General features: G+C 42.1%; 2 protein-coding genes across 3 annotated transcripts in view; one reads left to right on the plus strand and one right to left on the minus strand.

Moving 5' to 3' along the window:
* Positions 1–3,118: 3,118 nt before the first annotated feature.
* Positions 3,119–17,652, minus strand: HEXD (hexosaminidase D). Its single transcript, XM_083597930.1, has 13 exons — positions 17,539–17,652; positions 15,538–15,672; positions 14,753–14,862; positions 14,132–14,219; positions 13,661–13,825; positions 11,129–11,312; positions 10,031–10,102; positions 8,273–8,468; positions 7,576–7,658; positions 6,422–6,500; positions 6,163–6,264; positions 5,054–5,143; positions 3,119–3,647 (listed from the first exon to the last, which is right to left on the minus strand). Exons 2-13 carry the CDS (start codon positions 15,634–15,636, stop codon positions 3,479–3,481), a joined length of 1,437 nt encoding a protein of 478 aa, XP_083454056.1. The 5' UTR covers positions 15,637–15,672; positions 17,539–17,652; the 3' UTR covers positions 3,119–3,478.
* OGFOD3 (2-oxoglutarate and iron dependent oxygenase domain containing 3) overlaps positions 16,909–27,110 on the plus strand; it is a 39,058-nt gene continuing 28,856 nt past the window's right edge. The window contains exons 1-3 of one of the 2 annotated variants that reach the window (XM_083597953.1): positions 16,909–17,029; positions 21,008–21,225; positions 25,852–25,927. In XM_083597953.1, coding sequence (XP_083454079.1) covers positions 21,081–21,225; positions 25,852–25,927 — 221 coding nt within the window. In that variant the 5' untranslated portion in view covers positions 16,909–17,029; positions 21,008–21,080. Of the gene's footprint in view, positions 17,030–17,733; positions 17,915–21,007; positions 21,226–25,851; positions 25,928–27,110 lie in introns of those variants that run through there. The other variant, XM_083597952.1, reaches the window with a different exon arrangement.

Here is a 27,110-nt window from a genome sequence, read left to right on the forward strand (position 1 = left end):
CTTTATGATATTTCTTTAAATAGTCCTTGAATTTTTTCCATTCTTCTTGCGCTGCTTCTCTTCCCTGGTTTCGGATTCTGCTCGTCATTTCTGCCAAGCCCATATAGTCTATCACCTTCATCTGCCATTCTTCCAGTGTGGGTAGTTCTTGCATCTTCCAGTACTTCGCAATGAGTATTCTAGCTGCTGTTGTAGCATACATAAAGAAAGTTATATCCGTCTTTAACACCCCTTGGCCGACAATACCCAAGAGAAAGGCCTCTGGTTTCTTGGGGAAAGTATATTTAAATACCTTTTTAAGTTCATTATAGATCATTTCCCAGAATGCCTTAATCTTCGGGCAGGTCCACCAAAGATGAAAAAATGTACCTTCAGTTTCTTTACATTTCCAACATTTATTGTCAGGCACATGGTAAATCTTTGCAAGCTTGACTGGGGTTATGTACCACCTATATATCATTTTCATAATGTTTTCTCTTAATAGATATATAAACTGGATTTTTTAATTAAAAAAACCCACACAACAGTGGAAAAGATTTTTTGCATTTTGGGGCTGTAGGTACAAGTCCAGCCTTTCAAGATGTTACTTTTTTAAAACATGGAAGATGGGAAATTTCAAAGTGATTTAGACAGTAAGTTTTATTATTATTATTATTATAAAAAAGTATTAAGATCTATGTCAGGGTGGGGATTCCGTGCCCCTCTGGATCTTCCAGGACTCCAGGTCCAATGAACCTTTGCCAGCAAGGCCATGCTGGCTGGGGCTGTTAGGAGCTTGGGAGTCCAGGAACATTCAGAGGGCTGCGGATTCCCTGATCTGCCATTGGTTTTGAGTTTTTTTCAAAAATATATACCTCATTTTATAAGATCTTTTAAATGTCTTGATTTACATGTATCCTTTTGTTTTCCTGTTCATGGTAGATACTTTATGAGCAGCTAAGGGTAGAAGATTGTAAATGCTTGTCAAGCAGAAATTTTACTTCTGATCACTCCCGCTACTCTTAAGTATTCTTCAGGTGTCAATTGCAACAGTAAAACTGTTTTATAAGGTGGCGTTTCAGCCTTTATACAATTTTTTGTAAAGCTCCCTGTACTGTTTGGATACCCAGTGTTAATATTTCTTATTGGATCCTTGATTCTTATGGAACTTTCTTCTTTTATGTTTCCTTTTAACTATAACATGTATATGTATATTTGGCTTTTAAATTAACAAAGTTTGTAAGAAGCTAAAAAAAAGCTTCCTGCAGGTACTTGTACATTTCACGTAGGGCACAATGAATGGAGACAAAGAATGCATCATTTAAGTACACAAAGCTTGTAACTCTTAAGATAATACGTGTAATTGTAAGTATTCTATAAAATTTGAGAGGCTATATTCAGTTGTATTGCAATTTTATCATTACAGTAGATAAAAGGAATTTTAATTTAAATCAGATTATAATGAGGTCATGTTTCACTATTAAGTGGTGTCTCCCCAAACACTTGAGATTCATGGTCTTTGGATGATCATGGAGCCTGTTGCATCTGGAAATTAAGGTTGTAATGGTAGTATCTGGAGCAAGCAATTCCACCATTTCTGGTCCTCATCTCTCTGTTGGAGATTCCATTCCACCTTTTGTTTCAGACATGGAACTGTTACATGTCACATGTCTGTTTACATTCCAGCAGAGTTTGCTGGCGTAAGCGGAACTTCCGCTGTCTCTCTTTTTTTTCTTTTGACTCTCTCCAAGAAGATGGCAAGGAAACATGACATGTTTCTTTGTCCTGATTTATGTTTAATAAACCTGTAGTTATAGTATGTATCCACAGCCTCAAGCCTCTTCTGTTTGTGCAGTTTGCTCTGCTAAGTAAAGTGTGCCCATGTCAGCAGACCTGGGTCACTGATATATGTTGGAACCAGAGGTCAAGGGATCTTCGCAGCGTGACGGCTGGAAGGAGACGATCCAGCTGGCCGTTCGACCACCGAATGCCGACACCCTCACCTGAAGGCTTTCCTACTACTAGGTACTCTGTGTAGGTATGCGCTTCCTTTAGAAGATGCTGCTGGAGACAACCCAAAGTCTGAGACTTTGAGATCTGACACTCCAGCCCTAGAAGTGCAGTTTTAAATAAATAAGCAATCCTATTTGAACTCCGAAGGACCACTTTCTCATAGGAAGCCTTTTACTCTTCACCATGTGCCTGTGTAGAAATATAGAAATACAGTGGTACCTCGGGTTACATACGCTTCAGGTTACATACGCTTCAGGTTACAGACTCCGCTAACCCAGAAATAGTACCTTGGGTTAAGAACTCTGCTTCAGGATGAGAACAGAAATCGTGCTCCGGCGGCCCCATTAGCTAAAGTGCTTCAGGTTAAGAACAGTTTCAGGTTAAGAATGGACCTCCAGAACGAATTAAGTACTTAACCCGAGGTACCACTGTACATATGACATTCCAGAGGGAATTGATTTATTTTACCATGCTACCAACCAAAGAAGCAGCAAGCTTACATGCATTACCTGGGAGTAAATTCCACTGAACTGAGTGGGGTTTCCTTCTGATGAGAGGTGCATAGGATTGCAGTGCAAATAGCTTTGCTGAACTGTGTTTAATGTTCTGGCTTGCAAAGTGCACTGTTTACAATCTGATCCATTCCTCTTGATTCTGTCGGCAAGCTTTAAACCATTAATTAGACCAATGAATGTTTTGGTAGCATGTAAAATATTAAATGTGAGGGATTAGGTGTTTCATTTGATGAAATCTGAGATTGTTTCTTAGCAGCAAAAAGATGCTTTTATCTAGCTCCTGGCTACTTTTAGACAAGAGCTTAGATGTCCTCTTGTGGTTTCACTCGTGTTCCCACCTTCTTACACTGGGTACCTGTGGGATCATTAGTTTAAGTGTGCAAAACAACCATCCAGCAGCAGAGGCTGTGCAGAGCCAACACTGCATCTGCAGCCCAGCTCTCATGGCGGCAGCAGCAGCAGGTGTTGGGGCCAGAATGAAGAAACTAAGAACATTTGCTTCTGATCTGCTTTGGGCAACTTATTATTGCTTCCTTCTTGAGAAATCTGTTTGAGGGCATAACGAGGCTTCCCCAATACACCAGTGGAGATGTTCAAAGCATACTAATAAATGGATTGTGCAACTTTTATTTATTTATTTAAAGTGTCTGTGCACAGGTTTTTAAATTGTAAAAGTCTGCAATCAATCTTAACAAATCCACGAGAAATCTTGGAGCCTGCTCTCACTTCTACCCAGTGTGACTCTATGCACACAGTGTGATTGCTGGTACATTTTCAGAAGAAAGGGAAAGACCCGAGGCAGTCTGTATCTCTTCAAAATTTCTTTTTAAGATTAATTCCAAGCCTGTTAGCGCAACAGACTCATCTCTGCGCCTGAAGAGCATCTCCCTGGCTTACACATGCTAATCTAGCTGCATGATGCTAGCTGTACCATGCTGGGCTTCAAATCTGCAAAGCTGTCTGTAAGAGTACTAGGATAATTCCTGTATTGCTCTGTCCAGATCATCGACTGTTCCCTGAAGTTTTTGCAGGCTGGGTTGGACATTCTCCTCCATCCATTCTTCTGCAGCAGATATAAAGAATGTCTTTTCCATTGCTGTTTGGAGCTCTTGGGTCACAGTAGTCCACTTGGTCAAGAGCCTAAGAAGAAATTGGCAGCAGAATTTAATATATTGCCATGTGATGTAGACCTAACTAAACCAAAGATCAGGTTGATTCTTAAGAGATGTTAAAAGTTACTGAAGGCTACATTTAAAGTTTCTACATCCTGTGGGAAGAGGGAGCCTTTCACAATACTGCAGAGAGCTAGTGGGTAAAATTCAGTAAGGAAAACTACTTGAATACATACATATATATTTGAGACACGTATAATAAGATCCTACTATTGTATTTTTCTATTTTTATTTTTTTTTTGCAAATACAAAAATCTCTACAGCCAAATTAGCCAAAGTCACCAGCAGCTAAAACCATAGGACCTTTTGTGATCATAAAATCAGGTTAATTTTATGGTCTAGATGCAACATACCAGCAGTAGATAGATTAGCCGTAGATTAGTTTATGCTAATATAGCTCGTTTCACTACAGTGGTACCTCGGATTACAGACGCTTCAGGTTACAGACTTCGCTAACCCATAAATAGTACCTCGGGTTAAGAACTTTGCTTTAGGATGAGAACAAAAATTGTGTGGCGGTGGCAGCGGGAGGCCCCATTAGCTAAAGTGGTGCTTCAGGTTAAGAACAGTTTCAGGTTAAGAACAGACCTCCAGAACGAATTAAGTTCTTAACCCGAGGTACCGCTGTATTGTATTTTGTAAAGTGGGGAGACGGATTGGATGAGAAAGTCACTGCTTGTAGAATGCGGGGTAAAAAGTGAAGTAGCCTATTCACCATGACTGCTGAAAGGTTTCTCTAGTCTCAGGAATTCTTGCTATACCCCTGTAGCTCTTAATATTTTTTTTTAGGGGGGGAAACTGCACTAGAACTAGAATTAACACAATTCATGGCAATACAGTACAAGAGACTAATCTTTACCTATAGCAAGGCTTCATTGCTGGTTACATAATGTTTATAATAGCTGTCTGAGGCTAGGGGTGATGTTTGTTAACCAGTCAGAAATACTACTTTCCCCCTTCCACCATGTATTCTTAAATATATTTAACAAAGAAGCATTTTCACTAGTTTCTAGGGGAGTGGTAGCTTTTTTAGTACTGCTACGAGCCTTTGGCCTTAGTAACTCGAATATTTGTGAATAGTCCATTACTTCACAGCAGTTCAGCCAATGGCTGGAGTGGCAGGAAAACAATAAAGTTTTAGATCTGTTTCCTTGCTTTGGTGCTGTTGGTGTTTTAATAAAGTAACAATTGAATATTTGACCATTTGTGAATTTGAGTGAGCGAGGTACTTAAATGCACTGTCCAAAATGGCATCCTCAACATGGAAGTTTCTGACGCCAATGGTTAAGAATTAGATCATGAACTTTTAATATCCCTGTCCCAAGATAATCTTCAAAAAACAAACTTTGCAAGGAATCAGAGATTTTTAGTTACCTTAGTGCATCTGGCTGAAAGTGATGAATCATTATAGGATGGATCTTCTTCCTCTTTCTGTGGTAGGGGCTGAACCAGCCTGTGACATACCTAAAAGTGATAAGCCATAAATATATGTGGGAGGGGGAGTATTGGTTTGTTTTCATTTTTATTCCGAATCTTGTGGTCTCATTTTTTATTTTTTTATGTTGTAAACTGCCCTGTGATACTCAGATGAAGGGCAATATACAAATTAAATAAATAATAATACAAAAATAATTAAAGAACATATGGGTGTGAACGGAACTGAAAAGCTACAGGGCAGACTGAGAGATATCACATACTGTAGGTCCAACTGTAAGATTTAACATTTATAAGAGTAGTAACTCTTTAACATCATGTGGGCATCTAGTAACAAGTGCAGTTAGGATGGTTAAAACGTTATGGTGGAATTCCCGCCCCCCCCCCCCAGTTCTTGCTTATGCAAGGAAAAATAACTTTAAGTCCTTAAGTCAATACACAGTAAAAAGATAAAACATTTTATGAGGCTGCCAAAAAAGTTGAAAAACATCTTCATGTATGCCACAACGGCCGCGAGAGTTCTGATAGCACAAGGATGGAAGACTGAAGAAATCCCAACTAAAGAATTACGGCAAGAAAAATTGATGGATTATGCAGAACTGGCAAAATTGACTCATAAGCTACGGGACAAGGATAACTGTGACTTTAAGGATGAATGGGAACCTTTCACAAAGTATTTGAAGACGCAACAAAGCGAACTGGACTCCTTGGCAGGTTTTGAATAAACATCCACATTTATTTTTTTTACTGATAATAATTAGCTAAACAGTTGGAGGATCTATACAACTCTGTAACATGCAGAAAATAGCATTATTGGAGAAACCAAAGACGAACTGAGTGAAGTCAGGGGGTGGGGTGGGGGGATGGGTTTTGTGGGGGGAGGGGGGGAGGAAAAATGGGGAGGGAATAAGGATATGTTTTTGGAAAATATGTTTTGTTATAACTTTGAATAAAAAAAATTAAAAAAAGTAATAAAAAAAATTATGTGGCAATAAGATCAATTATAGCTCTACATGATGGAGTGTCAGCTCCTCCTCTTTGTTCCTCACCTGTTGTTTTCCAGAAGTTCATCCACTGAGGTCTTGAGGTAGAATGTAATTTGGGTCACCAGCGAGAGAATTTCACTTCCCGGGAAAGTCCCTGAGATGTCACTGTTCAAGAAGAGAATTGGGCAAGAGTGAACTTTGTCTCTAACCCATTGGGCCTGATACCCATGGGGCCTGAAAGCAAAAGGGGCTTGCATATTCCCCACTCCCCATAATATTGCTGCCAGAAATGCTGTTGCAATCTAGAAGTTGGGGCTATTACCTCATATAAGTGTCTATTTCCAAACTGGAGATCCCCAGGGATTTTTCTACATCTTCTTTCACCTTTTCTGAATAGCCACCTTGGGAGGACCAAAGAGAGAGGAATTGCTGCTTTTGTTTTAAGTGTAAAACCTTAAACAGGACACAAAACTGGCCTAGTGATGTGTGTGTGTTCCTGCATGTATAAAACCCACCGCTATTAAAGGATGAAATTATGACCCTAGGTCACCCAAGTTTTAAAAACATTGTGATTCTTAGTGGTCTTAGAAGGATTTGTATCATGAAGGGTAGGCTAGAAATCATTGTAATAGGTTCCATAAGTTAATGATGGCTCAGAACCCAGCCAGCTATTTAGAACGGAGAAAAGGCAGCCTAGTTTTATATAGATAGGTGGGTTTTGATTTTAGGGTGTGATCCTGAGCATACTTTTTTTGAATTCAAGTTGCAATAAAGCTGATGGAACTGGGGAACACAAAGCTTCTGCTCAGCATCGCACCTTCTGAAGCTTTTCCTTTGGCCTGTACTATCCGATGTTGCCACCTTGTGCAACTCACTCATAGCCTGGTGCTTGTGACTCAAAAAGTTTTCTCAGAGGAAAGTCCCGACAAGTTAGTCTGCAAGCCTGACATTTCCCACCTCTGCCTTAGGTGAACCAGCCGTGTTTTATGGACTCTCTAATAGACAGAGAGATTATAGCTTGCAGAGGCGGGGAGGTGGGTGAGGAATGGACACAAATATAAGGAACTGTCTTAACTATTTAATACTGTTATGTATGGGCATTAGTCACGAAGTATGCTTGACTAGTCTTAGCAACTATTATTATCTGGTAACCAGTACTGATTTCAGATGTGAAAGGCTGCAGGCCATGAAGAGTCCTGGACTCCTTCAGGGCAAATCACTTTTGCCACTGAAAAAAAGAATACCTCACAGGTTCTTGTTAATCACAACATGAGACAATGTATGAAGTAAAGGAACTTGGCTACCCATTCTATAGTATAGCTCTAATATATTCCTGGGCAATTAGGGGAAAAAATGAATTTAAGTTAAGCAGCTATTCCAAATGAATGTACAAGTTCTGATGCTAATAATCTTGCAGTGTTTTCAGGATCCTGTGCACATGGTTTAGATCTGACTGAGGAAAGAGTAATTCTATACCGTTCTTTAGTGCCTGGAGACATACGGCTAATGATGGGATTCCTACAGGCAGAAGCTCGCACAGAACAGAGAAGTGGTCATACCTAGAGAAGAAAATGCAGAGCGATTCGGTGAGAGGCAATATAAGCAAGGGACTGAAGCGGTGCAGGCATCTGCAGTCGCCCCAGAGACTTTAGGAACTTTATTAAGACCAATCTATGGAGCCCACAGAATGTAAGGAATATAACTGCATTGAAAACATCAGCAGTTTGAGTAAATGCTGCACCTATATATAAACTGAATTTGAGTCATATGATCTGTTCCTCTTGCAGAACAGTTTATTCTTTTAGGATGAAACGATGAAATGAAAAAGGAAGTCTGGGACTTTAGTTAATTTGAAGAAGGTGGGGAAGGAGTTGGGGCAAAAAAACAGAAAAGAAAATGTAAGGCAGGATCCACAATGGGGTGGGAAGCAGAAACAACAGAGGCCAATGGTGATAGGAAAAGTTCATCCACAAGCTGATGACTCTCCTTCTGTTTCTGAAATTTCTGCATTTTAAAGGTTTCGCCTCAGAATTTATATGGTCTCAAAAAAAGTGTGTGCTGTCCAAGTTCAACTCTTGGCTTCAGATTCCTCCTTAAGAGGAGAGATTCTGTGGTGTTCAATGTACTCATAATGCTATCACTCTCTTAATCCCCTTGTGTAAAGTTTCATTACCTTTGCCAACCGGTCAGGATGATTCCTTGGATGATACCGGCAGGACTGCTTTCAGCCACTTTCAACCACTGCTCATGGTTTTTCAGGTGGTGTCCAATGAGGGTCAGACACTGGTTGACTCCTGTGGCCCCTTTAAAAGCACTAGCAAACCACAGCTTTGAGAAGTCACACTTCTGGTACTTTTTAATGAGAGTTGCTGGAAGTAAAGGGAGAGACAGGAAAGTCCACAGTTCAGTGGCAGTGTATGAACAATCTTCTGCTGATACAGGACTGGGTCCAACTTGTACCAAGTGGAAAGAAGAAACTGGTAGACTCGTGATAAAAAAAGACAGTGTTCCTAAATGCAGCTACATTTGCTAGTAAGACTCACAGATCTACAGTGGTACCTTGGGTTACAGACGCTCCAGGTTACATACGCTTCAGGTTACAGACTCTGCTAACCCAGAAATATTACCTCGGGTTAAGAACTTTGCTTCAGGATGAGAACAGAAATCATGCAGTGGCGGCACAGCGGCAGCAGGAGGCCCCATTAGCTAAAGTGGTGCTTCAGGTTAAGAACAGTGTCAGGTTAAGAACAGACCTCCAGAACGAATTAAGTTCTTAACCTGAGGTACCACTGTATAAGGATTGTGTATGTTCCGTAGGTTCAGCCTCTTCATTAGCTAAAAAAGTTAAAACTACTCACAACCCACTTATTGTGAGGCAATGCTGAACCAGTCTCAGATTTCAATTACATTGAATTATCGTCCACACATTACTTTATCTGGTGTGCTCATGTTTAAAACAGATAAATCAAATGACCTAAATTAAAAATGATAAAAATGTCCTATGCTATTGTCTCAATGGGACAATTCTGCTTTGTTATTACCCCCCCCTTCCTTCTTTGGGCACTGAAGAATATCTACTAGCACTGTCTAAGCTCCTCTGTCTTCGGGAGAAGAAATAAGCCAGTGAGGAGGAATGTCAAACATCACTTGGCTGGATGTCAAAACTGTGTCTTCAGAATATGACTAAAAATAGCTTGTGATAAGTACATTCCACATGAACAAACTGGAGTGACTTCATGCCACATCACTTTCATTTTTTCAAAGTACCCATAAGAATGTCCAATCAACATTCCTTACTCCCCCCCCAAGTACCCCAACTTTGGTATGGTCTTGGCATTTAAATCAAGATGGCTGCTCCTCAAATAAGAAGACAGGTTCACTCTCATTCCTTGACAATTTACTAAAAGACTTAACATTGCTTATTTCCTGTTTCCAGTGTCTGCTGTTACGTTTCCCTAAACTTTGCCACTAGCCACATTAGCATAGCTGTTAACCTTCCCTTTTTTTGCGGGAAATTTCCTTATTCCAGGGCCGTTTCCCACTGTTTCCCGCTGCTATCCCGGATTGTTAGATATCCCGTAGACTGTCCCCGGGATAGGTGAGGCTGCTGGTCCCTTATTTTCGAGGCTCCCTGGGTCAGGTGAGGCTGCTGATCCCTTATTTTTGAGGCTGCTGATCCCTTATTTTCAAATCTGAAAGTTGACAGCTATGCACATTAGTTATATTCTACCTCCACTGTCAAAGGCCATATGCTTCTGTGTACCAGTTGCTGCGACTCACAAGTGGGGAGACCGCTTGATTCTGCTTTGGTTCTGCTTGCAGACCTGCCATAGGCATCTGGCTGGCCACTGTGAGAAGGGGTTATTCTATACTTCAGACAGTGACTGAATGCATTTCCCTTTTTCAAGCAAAGTCACAAAGCAATGCAAACCTTTACTATCCACATCAAGGTCCGGGGAGTAGTCCCAGATCATCAGCTCTGCAAGCTGTGCTATCCCAGACTCTGGAAAGAAACAGAAATATGACTGATTGTATTTCTCAGTTGTATTTGTGTAGAGATTTGTACAAAGGAAATTGGTCGGTGATAATTTTAAACAAAACCCAAAGACTTAAGAAAAATATGTATCGAATTCTCAGTCCCTCCTAATGTAGTGGGCCAATGATAGAGAAAGCCCGGAACAAGCAGTACACCAATAAGACCGTAAGTGAGGTCCAATCCCACAGTTCATTATTAAACTTTCCCTGTGATTCAACACAAAAACTGGAAATATTGGTACATTTATATCTTATTCAGATATATTTAATTAGGCTACGCTAAGTTTCTATTGTAAATTTTCCTGTTCTTCCTTGCCATTTTAAACAGGAGTATTTTAATATGTATATATTTGGAAAATAATTAATTAACATCAACATCAAACAATCTTTCCATTGATGATTATAATCATTAACAGGTTTACATCCTACAATTTTAATGCAAATAAGTTCTATATCTTTTTGAATTTTTCATTTCCCATGAATAATTAAAGTTCAAACAACAGAAATTTGACCTGGTACGGCTTTTTAAAATTAGTATTTGCACTTAGTGTTTTTAACCTATTAATTTTCTCTGAGGATCTGGATCCCCCCAAATACAGCACAGTTCTATGTGGACATCCTGGATGAGGATATTGCAGCAAGTATATCCTTGCTGAGCACCCACCCAAAGTTGTTGAGCTTTGAAATTTCAGGGGAGCACCCTCCTTCTCTTCTTCACTCCCAGCACACAGCCCCAACCTTAAGGGCTGCCGGTGTGCACCAAAGTGGTGCTGTAACTCAGTTCTGGTGAGTTCCAGCTGGTTATAGGGTGTTTTATTTTAAATGCTCAGAGTGCTTCTTTGTGGCATTTGAAATTATCCACTCCCTCCAATAAAGGTGTCTACCTTTCAATACATCTGAAGCTAACTCTGAAACCACAATGAATTCTGACCTGCCAGAAATGAATTATGTTGCTCAATTTTTTTGTGAGACTCCCTTTCTGGTGACAACATACCTCTCAGTGTTTTCTCGCTCATTCCCCTCAGCATGTCATCCCACACAATAGGTTTCACTGTAGGGTAGGCTGAGACTACATGGCTGGCCACGGCTTTCATGTGGGACAGGCACAGTTTTTCTATCGTATTTTCTTCTTCCTGCAGCCACTGTTTGGACTCTTCTCCTTCACCCAGATAATACACCTGGAGACACCAACCAATACATTCTTCGTTTACTGCTATTCTGATAAGCGCCATTTAGCAATTCATTTATTTTTCAGCACCACCAACATACTAGTTACTGGCCTGATTCATGTGTCGCATTAAGCTATAGTTTAAAACAAACTATGGTTTGATGTCAACAAGCAGCACGATGGTGTAAGCTGTTGTCAAGTTCCCTCTTGGACCTCTCCCATTTCCAGTTCCTAGTGTGCCATGGAGGAAGCAAGCGGGAGTCCGGCTTGTCATGTTGTCCAAACCTGAGCTTGTGGTTTGTTTCCCTCAAAGCACACGCATACAGCCATGGTTACTGTGGCGATCACACAGGGTCTCCGGACGTTTGACGGTCTATTGATCCCTGTGCCACTACTGTGATTGCTTCCCCGCTGTCACCAACCCGTTTCTCTCGGGTACACACAGAGTCCAGACACTTGTTAACATTAAATCAAATAAGCAAGTTTATTTTATAATCATTAACAAGTTTATGGTTTCAGATAAATTTTCTTGTCAGTTTCTTAATCTTAGTTTCTTTACCGGCCTATACCTTCCTAATAACTTCTAACTGATTATCCCAACTGTCTATCTGACTCCTCCTAACAGTTTCTCTCACATCAAACTAGCCCAACCCACAGACTTATCCTCCCTCTTCCTTCTCCAACTCCCAACTGACTTCCCAACAACTCCAACTCTAACTCTAACTCCTCCCCTTGTGTTCCCACTGGCCAATCACTTCACACTCCTTTAACCCTTTCTTTATGACCCACCTAGGAGGGCAAACGCCAGTTACCACTTGTGGTTTGTTTGGAGAGAAATAAACCATGAGCCTCAGTGTAGACGTCACGACAAGCCAGACTCTGGCTTGTTTCCTGGTGGCACAGTAAAATAAAGAGCAGGGTACTGTATATTGAGTACTGCGCAACAATATGAACCACCACACTGCTCATTTGCACTTTGTTTTGATCTATGGCTTAATATGATGTAGAAATACAGGCAGTTGTCTCACAAAGATAGTCCTGCTCCACTGATGGCTATCACAGACTTTGGGCTGGAGCACACAATGCAGTTACTAAAGTTATGCCAATGAAAACAGTTTTCCCTTGACAGCGGATCACTGCCCACTCCAGACTATCTGGAAGCACTTACTGTGCATTCAGCCATCCCTGCTAAAAGTCTTCATGCCTGCTAGGCAAGTGGAATGAGGGCTATGTGCTTCAAAGCACTGGGTGGGGATCAATCACCCCAGGGGAGCCATTTTGAGTTGTATTCCCATAGCGATTGTATGCTTTTTCTCCATACAACAGAAAGGAAAGGGGGGATACAGCTGAGAGAAAGTAATGGGTGGTGTTTGAGAGTCAAGAGGCAGAAGAGGAAAGAGCACAGTAAACTCCCCCTCTGCCTACATTTTTCCAGCTAGCCTTTTTATAAACATTTCTTTGGAGCTAAAACAGGCATACAGGAACAATAGCGCTCCTGTTGACTTTTACAAGCTGGTTTGTGCACAGCAGTAACTTAAAGAACTCTTTGGGATGCTGGCCTTGCAACCTGTGGCAAGATTATAATGCACTGCTATGCCCAAGATACAGCTTTTGGCATGCCACTGCAAACACCACCTTTTCAGCATCTACAGTGATGTAACAAAAATGGCACATACATATGATTGGGTGGCTATCTCCTATGTGATAAGCACAAACACAAACCCAAGATAATTCACGGGTGGACATTCATTTCAGCAAGTCCACCACATCTACCACAGATTTCAATAGGCCCTAATAAAACGCAATATAAAAGGACCAGCTTCTGAAGCCAAATTCTTCCAACCTGATTTATTCCACTGCATGATTTATTCCAAATTATAATGTGTTGCTTCTAACCAAACACCCGACAATATAAAATAACTGCCCAAAGCTAGGAAGTACAACTGAACTAAAATCAGATCATGAATCCAAAGATTCACTCATTGCTCTGTACTCTAGGCAGCCAAATTTTCTTTTCCTTTCAGTGATGGCTGAGGAAGGCATAGGGGAGCCCTTGTAAGACATCTGTGTTTATTTCCCTATCATTAAAACATCAGGAAGCAGTCACACAAGTAGAAAGGTTATCTTTTAACTATAGTAGTTACTTAAAAAATGACACACACACACACACACACACACACACACACACACACTTAAGAACCAAAGAATTTCAACTTCTGTGCATGTGAGGTTGTGGATCATGCTATGATGATGTTTATCTCGTGATTAAGACAATCTGACAGCCCAGCATGTCCAGGATCAAGGAAGACATCATTAAATGTATTGGAAATGATTCCAGCTCCAGGTCCCACACTATACCTCATCACAGCCGATGTGAAACCATCGAAGATCATCATGCAGCGCTACCACTTGTTCTATCATTGTGCTGACCAGCTTCAGGGATTCCTCTTTATGGGGATTCACAGTGTTGGGGAACATTGCCACTTCCCGTAGGTGACAGAATTCTTTGTGCTTTAGGACAAACTGCAGGAGAAGCAAGAAGTAATGGGTGTGGTCACCAAACTGAAGCAAAAAGGGTGACCAAAGACATAAGCAAAGGACTTCTGCAAGTGATTACAGATGCCCCAGTTGAAAAACCTAGGACCAAGGGCATTATAAAAGCCCTTTACTGTACCATCACACGACCTAAAGTTGGATTGTGTCCCACAAGTCTGCTCCACTGCATTGGTTGCTACTGCACTACAGATAGCAAAACAAACCGCTCCCCCCCTTACCCAAAGCAACCCCCCCTCAAATTCAAGTGTGTGTAACTTGAATCCTGGCATTTACCTCCATATGTCCAAAGGTCTGGACCAGAGGGACAACCTCTAGCTCATGTAACTTTGCCAGCTTTAAAATCTCTTTAATCTCATCGGAACTAGAAAACAATGGAAAACAACTTTGTTAGCAATGGTATATTTCAACATGTTAAAAATTTCACTATTTATATACACATGCAACTCCCTGTTTGCGCGAGGGTTGCGTTCTGGGTCACTGTGCACATAAGCCCACTCCACCCTGTTCCATGGCAAAAAATGACAAAAAAGAGGCTGCACATCAATCTGCTGTGTGCAAAATGGTCGCCACCTACACAAACACACACATATAGGATGTTCACTAACCAGTTAAGATCCAGTTAAGATCCCAATTTGGAACACAGCCCAGCTTGGTCCAACTGGCTGATGAGGTTTAGCATATTGAAATCTGCTTTGTTATCCCCACCCCAAAATTGGGAAATGTAAAAAATGGCTATGGACCCTCTCCTCCCCCTTGAGGGAAGTATGGGTGAAATTTACAGGCACAGTAGCAGTCTCAGCGCAGGTTAAACATGCCAAATTACAGGCAAATTCGTCCAGGGGTTTATGTGCAGGGCAGCCAACTGCAATTAGAAAACCTTACTATCTACCTTACCTGTATGCGTCATTTGCTTGAAGTGGTTTCAGTTCCCCATCATAGGGGAACATATCCTCATATTCAAGGAGAATGCCATTTGCACCCAGGGCATGGAACAATGGGAAGATCTGTTGGTTGCACAAAACATGTGAAATATCCAGCTAGTGTGGAATTTAGTTTTGTAAAACATTAACAAAACTAGGGAATGCTTATATTGTTATTTCCTGCTCTCGTGCGTGAGAGATAGCCCTGCTCCAAGCGTGCTCCTCTGCTCCAAACCCTTTTTCTTTCCTGTCATGTCTTTTAGATTACAGGCCTGAAGGCAGGGACTGCTTTAGCACTGACACTTGTAAGCCATTCTTGGAAACTTTTTTTTGGCTGGGGTAAAAATGCTTCAATAAATGCAATCCTTTTGCCGTATCTGAAACACTAGAATCTGTATGACATAGAATAGAATAGATCCCCTTTTTCCTATGTCTCCTTAGGTTAGTCCACTAAAGCCTGTTACTGCTCATCTTTAAATATTTCTTTTTTATTTTTTTTTAATTATGCAGTAAGACACCTTAGTTTTCACAGCAGGCATTATCAGGAAGTGGCAGTTTTAAATACCCCTGCTTTAGGGGGTGAAGCAATTGAATCTTTTCATGTTGGAGAACAAGACGGGAATGCAATTAAACCTACAACTCAGACTACATGGTACAAGGCAGTGGAAAAACTAAACTCACTGGATGCAACTAAATTCAACCAAATCAACATCAGCAGAGGTTCAACTCTCTGATTTACATAGACCAACATTGTGTTACCTCTGCCAGGTATGAGACCTTTGGTGGGGCTCCCTTGAGATCTAAGTGCACCAGGTGCAGTTCAAATGGAGAAGAAACCATCACTCTGTTTTCTTCCATGTTCCAGATGTGAGTAGCAAATTCAAGTGCTTATACCTGGAAAAGAAGGAAAATTGTGAAGAGACTCCCATGGAATAATTGGAATCAAGATGAAAATCTGGTTCCTTATAAATTGCATATTCTTTATTTTCATATAGGCAATAATCACTGCTGTGTGTGATATACACACAGTTATTCATTACATGTATACTGCACCTTTCTTCCAATGAGTTCAAGGCAGCGCACATGGCTTCCGCACCATTTTATCCTTCCCTATTCACTCTAATGGGTGTTGTTCATTCCCATGAAAGAGAGGTGCATATGCACTTTCTCTTACTTCAGCCTTTCTGGGTGATCCCTACATGTCAAAATAATCTGAGCTGCAAACTGACATTTAAGGAAGGAAGGAAGGAAGGTCGGAAGGAAGGTCCCATAGCTTATCACTGTACCACACACATCATCATCATCATCATAAATTATTTATACCCTGCCCATCTGTCTGGGTTTACCCAGCCACTCTGGGCAGCTTCCAACAAAAGATTAAAAACACATTAAAACAGTCATTTAAAACATCCCTAAACAGGGCTGCCTTCAGATGTCTTCTAAACGTTATATAGTTGTTTATTTCTTTGACATCTGATGGGAGGGCGTTACACAGGGCGTGCGCCACCACCAAGAAGGCCCTTTCCCTGGTTCCCTGTAACCTTGCTTCTCGCAGTGAGGGAACCGCCAGAAGGCCCTTGGCGCTAGATCTCAGTGTCTGGGTAGAACGATGGGGGTGGAGATGCTCCACACACACTTCAGCATTGTCTCTACTGACTATCAGTGATCCTTTGAAATTTCAGAGAGGGTTTGTCCCTACCTGGAGATGCCAGAAATTGAACCTGGGGCTTTCTGCATGCAAAGCATCTACATTAGCACGAAGCTATGGGTCATTCTCAAAAGAGGAAATATTTAAAACAATCCACAGGCAATAACAAGGTCACCAATAAATCCAAGTCCACGTATGATGATGCAGGTAGATACTGTGTTTAAATGTACTCTTAACTTAAGTATCCATCAATGAAACTGCTAATTTTGACTGCAGGATGACAAGTGAGCAATCATTCAAGATGCAGGGGCCAAGACAGTGTGGCATCTGCTCGTTCTGTTTGGGGATCAATTTCAGCACATGGGACAGAAAAGACCCCTTGCCCCACCACCCATCAATTGACTGGCTAAGCACCCTGGCAGCAAAACAAGTTTCCACCTAAAGCCAAACCCTCCCAGCTGCCACACACGTGCCCCCCCTCTCCTTCCCAGACGTGGCCCAGCAGCCACGAGACACGTCATGGGAAACGGCAACCACAGCAATAGCCGCTGCCTCTGGGGCAGGTGACGGATTTAGGTTTGATGAGGCCCTAAGCTACTGAAGGTAATGAGGCCCTTTATATGTCCAGATGTCCTTTGCCAACAACAAATTGTCACTGGTTCTTGTGTTGAATATATGCTATATGGTAATTTATGGACCTAACAGGTATCTAAAGCCATTTGCACATGCAGAATGTAGGCACCTTATATATAGAAATGATCAAAGCAGTGATATTTTAGGGAGCAGGTGAGGCCCATTATTTATATCACAGGAGCCTACACAACACAAAACACTGCTGCTGTATGTAGGTTTTATTTTATTTTTTATCTTATATTTTGGAAATGTACATCCAGTTCTTTTTTCTTTATTTTTTTTTGGGGGGGGAGGGGCCCAAGAGAGTGGAGCCCTAAGCTATAGCTTGTTTAGCTTATACGTAAATCCTGCCGCAGGTCGCTCAGGCCCCAACATCCTTCGGCTCGGGCTCCTTCTCCTCCCCCAGGGAGCTGCTCCTCTTTGCCGCGCGCGCCAGCCCACCTTCTTCCTCCACAACAACAACAACAACACCTTCTCACCTCCGCTCCTTCGCGCTCCATTCCGCCTGCAGCCTCGATTAAGCTTCCCTGCCCTTCCGCGCTGCTCTCTCTCTCCGCCATCGGCTGCTCCTGCCTGCACATTCTTCCCTCTGTAGCTTCCGTTCCGGGAAAGGAGAATGCCGATTGGTCGCCACCTTTCCCCCGCTCCTCGGTGTCTCGCTCTCGCGCTCTCTCTCCCGCCTTCTGCTCCCGGCTGCTTGGAGTGGAAGCTCTGAGGCTGACACATCCTCCCGCCCCGTGCGCAGCTGCTCAGCTCCCGCGCGATGGCTCCGCAGCGGCGAGCGGGTTCCCGCACTCCGGAGAGCGGCGGGGCTGGCGCAGGGGCTCGGGCGGAGGAGCGCCGTCGTCTCAGCAGGTACCTCCTTTTGTCCGGCGAGTGCCGCGTGGCCACGGCCGGAGGGGACATGGGGTTGCGAGTTGCAAGCGGAGTCAGGAGGGTGCGCGCGTCTTTTGTCCTCTTCTCCCTCCAGGGGCTGCATTCCCGGGAGAGCGCCCTCAAAACCTTGCCCCGCCCCTCTAATACTAAACGCTTGGTCCTCATCAATGCCAGCATTCTGCCCGTATATCAATAATCTGATGAGATGGTAGGGAGACACTTTTTCCAGTTGGTTTGGCTTCGGAGGGTGTGACTGCGATCCTAGCGTGCTAATCTAGGAGCAATCTTCAGATGAATTCAGTGGGGCTGCTTTTCAAGTAACCCTGTGTGCATGGGGTTGGGGGGTGTGTGTTGCGTGTCGGCGCAGGGAAATCCATCCTGAGTGTGGTCCCAGGCCCAGGCTGGGGACAGTAAGCAGGAAATACGGCTTCTACTACTCCGTTGTAATCCTGTATAAGCGCCGCAACCCCATAGTCGCCTTTGACTGGACTTAACTGTCCAGGGGTCCTTTACCTTTTTTTTTTACCTATGAAACTCGCTGGAGGAAGATCCGTTGAGTTCGGTGGAGCTTGCTTATTCCTTGCTGCGTGGGGTCAGAAATGTTGGCTTTCCCCCCCAGTTGATGCCTGAATCTTAGAAGGCGTGGTCTTCAGTTGCCTGCCACATGTGGAAAACACTACAGGGCCGTTCATATGTAAAGTTCAATGAGTGTAGGGTCTGTGTATAATAATAGAGCAGGAAAAACCAACAAATGTACACACTCACACAAGCACTTGTAGTGATATGATACCTTGTACTTCTGTTCAGTGTGATGGGTGAAGATTACAGATGGATACATTGGGGGAAAGTGTGTAACTGGTAGTACACTGAATGTGAATTTTCTATAGAACTAACCCCCCCCCCTTTTTGCTGAGTCTTAATTATTTTCTTGAGTATTCTTCACATAGTACTTTCCTGGGTTTGACACCCCTGTAGCAAGCTTGCTAGCATTGATTCATGCATTACTTTAGGGTCATTATGTTCCTTTTCTTTAACACACTCTCAATTACTGCCTAGTAGCAGCAGTTGCAGTGTTGGCTTTAGACCAAGGGAGAAGTCTGAAGCTCACTGGGTAATTGTGGACCAGTCACAGATGCTCATCCTAATCTGTCTTGCAAGTTGTTGTGAGGAAAGAAGAGAAGACCATGGGTTGCATCCAACATAGGCATGTCCATCTATTTCAGTGGATCTGCTTTGAGTATAACTAACATTGGATTCAACCCCATATTCAAGGGGAAGGATGGCACAATAAAGCATTGAGGGTATGCAGCATTTCTTATAAAAACACCCTTTCCGTCTCCACTACTGATTATGTTGATTCAGAGAGAACAGTTGGAGCACAGGTGTTCAGAGTCTCTATGGAATTCAGAGGAGCAGATATTTATAGTAAAGCATGTCTTATTAATGAAGAGTGAATTGTTCGGGATGAATTTTTCAGCAGCTTCAGGCTGTTTTTCTCACAGCTGAGATTGGATGATGGATTTGGAGCTCCATCTGAACCAGGCTTTTGAGTCAAAGGTAAACAGTGGTACCTCGGGTTACAGATGCTTCAGGTTACAGACTCCGCTAGCCCAGAAATATTACCTTGGGTTAAGAACTTTGCTTCAGGATGAGAACAGAAATCGCGCAGCAGCGGTGCGGCAGCAGCGAGAGGCCCCATTAGCTAAAGTGGTGCTTCAGGTTAAGAATAGTTTCAGGTTAAGAACGGACCTCCGGAACGAATTAAGTACTTAACCCGAGGTACCACTGAACTTTGATAGGCTTATGCTGGAGTTCACATGTACTTGGCCCATGGTATCTGGTTACAGATAGGTAGCCGTGTTGGTCTGCCATAGTCAAAACAAAAAAATTTTTTTCCCTTCCAGTAGCACCTTAAAGACCAACTAAGTTAGTTCTTGGTATGAGCTTTCGTGTGCATGCACACTTCTTCAGATACACATGGTATCTGGTTCCTTCTGTGCCCATGTGTGTTTAGAACAAGGGTGGGGAGGAGGCAGTGGTCAGGCAGAGGGGGGCAGATCCTAACAGGTCACCCTCCTGTCAATCACCTGATGTCAGGTGACCAACTTTGGCACATGCAATTTGAAATAAAAGTCTGACTGTCAGTGCTTGCAAAGCCAGGTGCACAGCACACCACAAAACTTGCCAATCAGCTAATGGATAGAGAGCTGGGTATACAGTGGCTTCCACAGGTCTTTGCACTTGTAGGTACCGTTCAGCTCTTTTGGCCCAGCTGCATCTTTACTTGCCCTACACCTGACATCATATATGGCATGAGGTATAGGTTAGGTGAGTGTAGCTTGGCTGAAATGACTGCATGGGCCAAGTGGTGAGGCATGGCAGGCCTAATAAGGGCTAGAGGTTCTCCATTGCTGGTTTCAAGGGTGAAGATCTGTAAATGGCTGAAATGATGACAAGCCAATACTCTCCTAGGTAATCTTGTAGTAAGGACCAACTTCTAAATACTATGAATTTTGAACTCCTTTTGCCTGGCTCTTGATTAATGTGCACAGTCTGTTTAATAGACTGTCTGCAGAGGTGACCCACAAAGTAAGATTTTCAGTTTATGCCCTTCATTTATAGAGTACATGTTGCAAATCACATTTATAGATGCTTGGAATGGAATTTGTCATACTAAATTGACCATTTTGTCAGTGCAAGAATTTTTGCTTGCAAGATGGAAAGGTGTCCCTTCTTCCCCATCATGCACTGTTCTGGGGTTTCTTCTGATCCTCCATACTGGATTTGTGGGAGGTCATGTCTGTGTGCGGAGAAGCCCCATTACACTAGCAAGAGTCTTGCGCTGGCTTCTGCTAGACCCTGAGTTAGTGGAATCTAGCCCTCTGTCTACACTCTTAAGTCAGATCACTGGCATGTTCCTCTTGCTAGTGCCCATTTCACTTGCTCCAATAGCCTCCATTTCTGCAGGTGGGGATTTGCCTCTCAAATAATACCTCTTTATTAAAATGCAACACCGTGGTTGGAGTTGCTGTTCTCTTACAAGGGGATTTTGTTTTGTTTTTTCATTTTCAGTGGCGTGAAAGGCAGTGTCCAGAAAGACTCACGCCGGAAGTGGCTGAAAGTGGCATTCCTCCTGTCATCTGCCATGCTCGGCTACCTCCTGAGTGGCAGCTACTTGCTTGGCGAAGACGGAGTTACTGAAGTACTGGCCCATCAAGGTGAAAGCCTACAATACAAATTCATCGAAGTACCCTGCTCAGAGGACTATGACAGCCACAAACGTTTTGAAGGTATTTGTGCATCATGACTTGTGCTAGTGCAGTGCTGAAGAAGGCTTGCCAAAAAACAGGAAAATGTAACTCTAAACTGTCACAGGTCTCCTGTCACCTCAGAAGCAATAGCTGTCACAGGCTCTTTGCTGTAATATCACTGTACATCTGCCCCCTTCTACTTGAGCAATGAAGGAAAGACACAATTCGGGATAAATCTAATGCTTTCTTCTCCTGCCTGCATTGATGTCCCCTCAATTGGACTAGATTTTGCCTCTTTTTCTGAGGTTTCTATTGCACATGAGGAGATGGCTAGAGAGATCATAATTAAGAATGTCAAAATCGAACCGACCAGAGGGGAGGCAAACCCTGGACGTAACCCCAAGTGACACATAAGATCTGGCAGTGTTGTTGCATCAATGAGAAATGGGTGGTCATTGTACTATCAAATTCAACATATTTCTAAGTGGACAGTTGCCATGGAAATCCAAACTGATCACATTTGGTTTCAAAGGAGGAAACATCCTAAAAATGAGGGGCTGGTAAAAAGGCAACTGAAAGGGAAAGTAAGTAGGGTGAAAAAACTGCACAATGCTTGGGTGTTGCTCAAAACCATAGAAATTGATTCTCAGCTAAAATGTATACCATGAGTCAGGAAAGCTACTACCAAATCAAAGAGGATATCTGCATGGTTCATGAGTAGAGTCAAGGAAGCCAGAAAATGAAAACTTCCTACAAAAAATGAAAGCTTTGCACAAATAAATGAGGGAAACAAAAAGTAAAAGAGGATAGCAATTTTAGGAACATATTCCTAAAAATATATTCCCCCCCCCCCCAATCTTTTTCATACTTCAGAAACAGGAAATCATTTTGTGGGTAGGTAGGACTTCTAGACAATAAGGAGGTTGAAACTGCTAAAGGAAAATAAGAAGTTTACAAAGAAGCTTAAATGAACTATTTGCATCTATTTTCACTTTTAAGATGTAAGGTGGGTGGATACTTTTGCCAGTAGATAACTTGTGCTTGAACAGAGATTTCCAAGAAGGGGTTAGGAGTGTTGAGGCAAATAGTGAGACGAGATTAAATTCCAGTTTACCGGCAAATTAAAAAATTAACAAATTCAGGTGGTTCAAACAGTTCAGGTGGTTCATGAAGGACTGAAATGGGAGATTGCTAGTGTTATAACATAAACCCGACCTTCACAGTTGGCCTCCGTACTTGAGGATTAGAAATTGACCAGGCTTTTTTTAAAGGGACCAGTGGAAATCCATGAAATTATGGGCTGGTCAAATTTACATCTTTGGGTAAACTGGTGGAAAGCATTGTTAAAGGTAAGATTATCAGGCATATAGAATGGTGGGAGATTTAGGACATGCAAACGGAAGTGCTACTTCACACAGCACATAGAGAGAATTCCATAGTTTAACTGTCACAAGATGTAGTGCTGGTCACCAACTTGGATGGCTTTAAAAGGGGATGAGACAAATTCATGGAGGATAAGACTTACCATTGACTATTAAGTTATATGGCATACATCTTGGAGGTACAGTGGTACCTCGGGTTACATACACTTCAAGTTACATACGCTTCAGGTTACAGACTCCGCTAACCCAGAAATAGTACCTCGGGTTAAGAACTTTGCTTCAGGATGAGAACAGAAATCGTGCTCCGGCAGCACGGCGACAGCAGGAGGCCCCATTAGCTAAAGTGGTGCTTCAGGTTAAGAACAGTTTCAGGTTAAGAACGGACCTCCGGAATGAATTAAGTACTTAACCCGAAGTACCACTGTAGTATGTAAATCAATTGCACCATTCCTTTGAATTGGTGTCCCTGGGGGATGACAGCAAGAGAGTGCCCTCATCTTCTGCATATGGGATTCTCAGAGTCATCTGGTTGACCACTGTAGGAAACAGGATGCTGGACTAAGTAGGTTTTCAGTCTGATCCAGCAGAACTCTTCTGTCCTTGCTTTTCATTTCTGCTGCCTTTCTCTGTCCTATGTTACCAAGTTCCCACTTGAGGGCACTCTTGAGATGCTTATGATGTTCTATTCTGTATCCATCCTGCTCTTGGAAGTGAGAGCTTTCTGCACTTTTAGGAAGCTTCTGATTATCTCTCTAGATAAATGTTTTGTGTCCAACTTGGTGATTGCCCAGATCTAATCCAGTTCGGTGATCTCAAGGAGAGGGTTGGCAGTTGCAGTTTATATCCTGCCTGTTTCAGAGTTGATCCATTGCTGTAATTGTTGGATCAGTGCTGCTTCCTATCTCTTGCCTGGTGTCACAGTGTAGTCGTGTCTAGTGCAGCTGTTTGATGAGATTACCACACTGGTGCAAGCTGGTTAGCACAGTATTTTGAGATTATTCATTGTTTTGGACATGATTAAAATCCAAATCAAGGTGACTTAGAAATTAAAAACACAAGTCACCATGAAATTTTAAATGAACCTCTCAGTAAAATAAAAGATACATGGAGATGTAAAAACAGCACCAAAAGGACCACACCATCATTTTATTTGGCTAGAAAATGCCTGCTGGAATCATAGAGTCTTATATGCCTGCTTAAAAGTGGCCAAAGGCAAAGGGACAAACAGCTATTGGGAGGCTATTTCACATTTTATGGCAAGAAATATACATCTCCCTGTCACCTTACTGGTATCATGGTTCCAACTTAAGAAGCAGAAAAGGATTCCTTCTTTCTCCCCCAATATTTTAGCAGTTGGCATCTTTCTTTACCCCATTTCTCCCCCCCCCCCCAACCATTCCCCCCAATTCACATCAGAATGTACCTTTTGCCCAGTCATAAACATAACTTTATTTCATTTCTCCATCCCAGCCTGCACTCCTGCAGGTTTTTTTGTTCCTGAATGATGGTGGGTGGGGAGTTTTCTGCCATTGCTTTTTTAATATATTGGCTCCCTAGTGGCAATTGGCAAGCAGATAAGAGGGATCAGAGGGTCAACCACTTCACATGCACCCAGAAAAAGCCCCCTCCCTCAATGTGAAGGAGAGAAGTCACTTCTAACTCTTGCCTAATGTACTGGTTTGAATGGTAATAAATGGTCCTACAAAGTTAAGAGTCACTTTTTACTTAAACAGAACTCTTATGGTTTTCTGTATAAATAGTATATTCCTTTTTATTTTTTCCTTCTGTCATTCTTTCACTCAGCTTTTTCCTCATCCTGAAGGTTCCTTAATTCTCAGAGATCTTATTTATTCCCAAATATCAACCTCATAACTCAGTATTTGTTGCTTACTTCATTTGAAGTTTAATCAATGTTTATTCCCCTGCTTCTGTCTGAAATGTTGAGATGGTGTTGTAGATGTCAAAGATGTAAAAAGAAGTAGGCAGAACAGATTCCTAATATGAGCTGTTTGCAGTACTTGCACAGAATAAGAAAACTTGCTATGTTAAAGATGATTGTCTTGATTGTTCAGTTGATTGGAATATTTCAGACAGGGTATTTATGTACATATTATGTACATGTTGAGATCTACTGTGGATTTCTGGGTGTTTCGTACATTTTATTTTCTCCAGGATTGAGGGAATGATTAAAGATGAGTAAATTGGTTTCAAACCGACTTTATCATTTTCAAAGTCAGTTTAAACTCTGTTATGGGCAAGAACCTCCAATCTGCTAGAGGTCTTAAGTAATCCAAAATTCTTCCAGAGATTCTGTATGCAAACATCTGTAGCAAGCTGCACATTCCCCCAAGTGTATCAAGTCTATTTCTTTTGATGGATTAGATAATAGATTTGTTTCATGGAAAGCAAGGAATATATATATGTAAGAATTTGCATGCTTGCTTTTGAAACTTAATCATTTCAAAGTGTACAGGCTTCCCTGTAGTATGTCTGATGAGAACAGAGATGGGGAGCCTTTTGCTCCTCAAAAGCTGTCGGGACACCAACTTCCATCTGCCCCAGTCAGGATAGCTAAGGATCAAAGGTGATAGGAGCTGGAATCCAACACCATCTGCAAGGCCATTCTTTCTCCAACTGTGGACTTAGAATGCCACAGTCTCTTGCTTATGTATAACAGCCAGAAGACAATAAAGCAACTCAAAAAAGAAGTAATATTGCTTTCCATGACATATAAAAACCACTGGGCGAATTAAGTGAATATATTAACTGTAATGACATGGGTGGGTGTCAGAAGTTTCATACTGAAACTTTTTCATCAACCAAAAATTCAGCATTTGCAATCAGGTAACGTTCACTTCCGGTTTTTTTTTTTTTTTTGGTAAAGTTCTTTGTTGAAAGAAGGCAAGGAGAGAAACAAAGAACATATCATTAACTATGCATTGGTTATAAGGAAACGTGAATTCAGGGTTATGGTGATGTGAAGAATTATAGAATGCAAAAGTCCCATAATTGTGGCTCAGGTTTGTGGGTCATTTCCAGTGGCTTGATTCAAGGTTTACTGTCCAGCCATGAGGATTAGAAACATGTTTATCATTGGTAGCTTAAATCACTGATGTTCTGCAAACCACAGCAGATCCCATGCTTTGCACTACAATCTTAGTAAATTTCCCGAGAGAGTAGAAGTTGTTGTTGTTGTTTTTTATGGCACATGTAAAAGCAGATGAAGAAGGTGATGGATGTTTGAACTTTCTTTTCTGTCTCTCTCCTTATATGTCTGTTCTAGGCTGCACTCCTCGGAAGTGTGGAAGAGGGATAACAGATGCCATAATAAGCAGGGAGGAAGCTGAGAGAATCCGTAGGTAAATTTTCTTTTCAGAAATCGTCTTAAAGGCTTTAGGATAATGCTTTTGTTTTCCTTTTTTGAAAGTTGACACTATTGTTGCTATTTTTGTGCCTTTCAGACGGGAAGAAAGGATGGGTGTTTATATCCCGGCAGGGTCCTTTCTTTTCTCTGCCATATTATATTTCAGGGGTTCACAGCCAGTGTGGACACTGCTTCTGTGCAGGATAATGGTTAGGGGTGCCTGTATACAGTAAGTGCATCCAACGCCTCTTGACCCAATATCAATTACAAGGTCTTCAGGTGATCATGAAGATGGATAAGAGGCACTTAAGAGATTGTCTCTTCAGGTCCGATGCAGAAAGAGATTTAACCTCTACCAAAAGTTCACCATGGTTTCCACTTATCAAAACGGAGCACATCTGAGCTAGTTATCTGACAAAGCTCCCACTTGCCTTACTAAGAATCGCTTTTACAGAATTACGATTCTAATCGATGCCCTTGGCGGTGGTGGGTGGTCGGTACGGCAAAGTACAGTACAAGGAGAGACTTTGTCTGTGTGGGCAACCTTGCGTAGAGGACCTGTACCACTATTTGTTGCAATGCCCGCTATATATAGAACCAAGAGACCGATTTATAAAACTCCTGCTTACGAATGGAACACACTCGAATAGGGTGGAAAGGGTGAAATGGCTGCTGAGTGATACTGATGACTTATAAAGTAGCACTATATGCGTGGCCAGCTGAGAAGATCAGGAGAAAAGAACTAGATACAATAGCGGTCAATTGCAAAGGTGATTCGGACATTTAAGCTGGCACATTCTATCTGAGAACCCCCTGCTATTCTATCGTATGCAACAAATAATTTCTAGGAGACGTGACCGTGGTTTATTGTATTTGCAGTGCCTGATGTTTTTATGGTTTTTATGGTTATTGTTGTTGGGTTTTTTTTTTTCCCTTTGTGAATGATGCCATGGCCTTCGGCTGGTGCAATAAAGTTTATGATGATGGTATACAGTAGGTGAAAGTCGCCTGAGTCAGGCTCAAACTAAATTTAGGGGCAAACTCCCATCCCACTTGGAACTTCATCCAACCTGAAGGATAATGCCATCCACCTCTGCCATTTGGCTCTGTGGGGAAGGTTAGAAAGGGGATACAGAGCCACCCATGCCTTCTGAATCTGCTCTGGGAGCTTCCTTGCA

This window comes from Podarcis filfolensis (genome assembly GCF_964270895.1).
Source record: "Podarcis filfolensis genome assembly, chromosome: 2".
In the NCBI taxonomy this organism is placed as follows: domain Eukaryota; kingdom Metazoa; phylum Chordata; class Lepidosauria; order Squamata; family Lacertidae; genus Podarcis; species Podarcis filfolensis.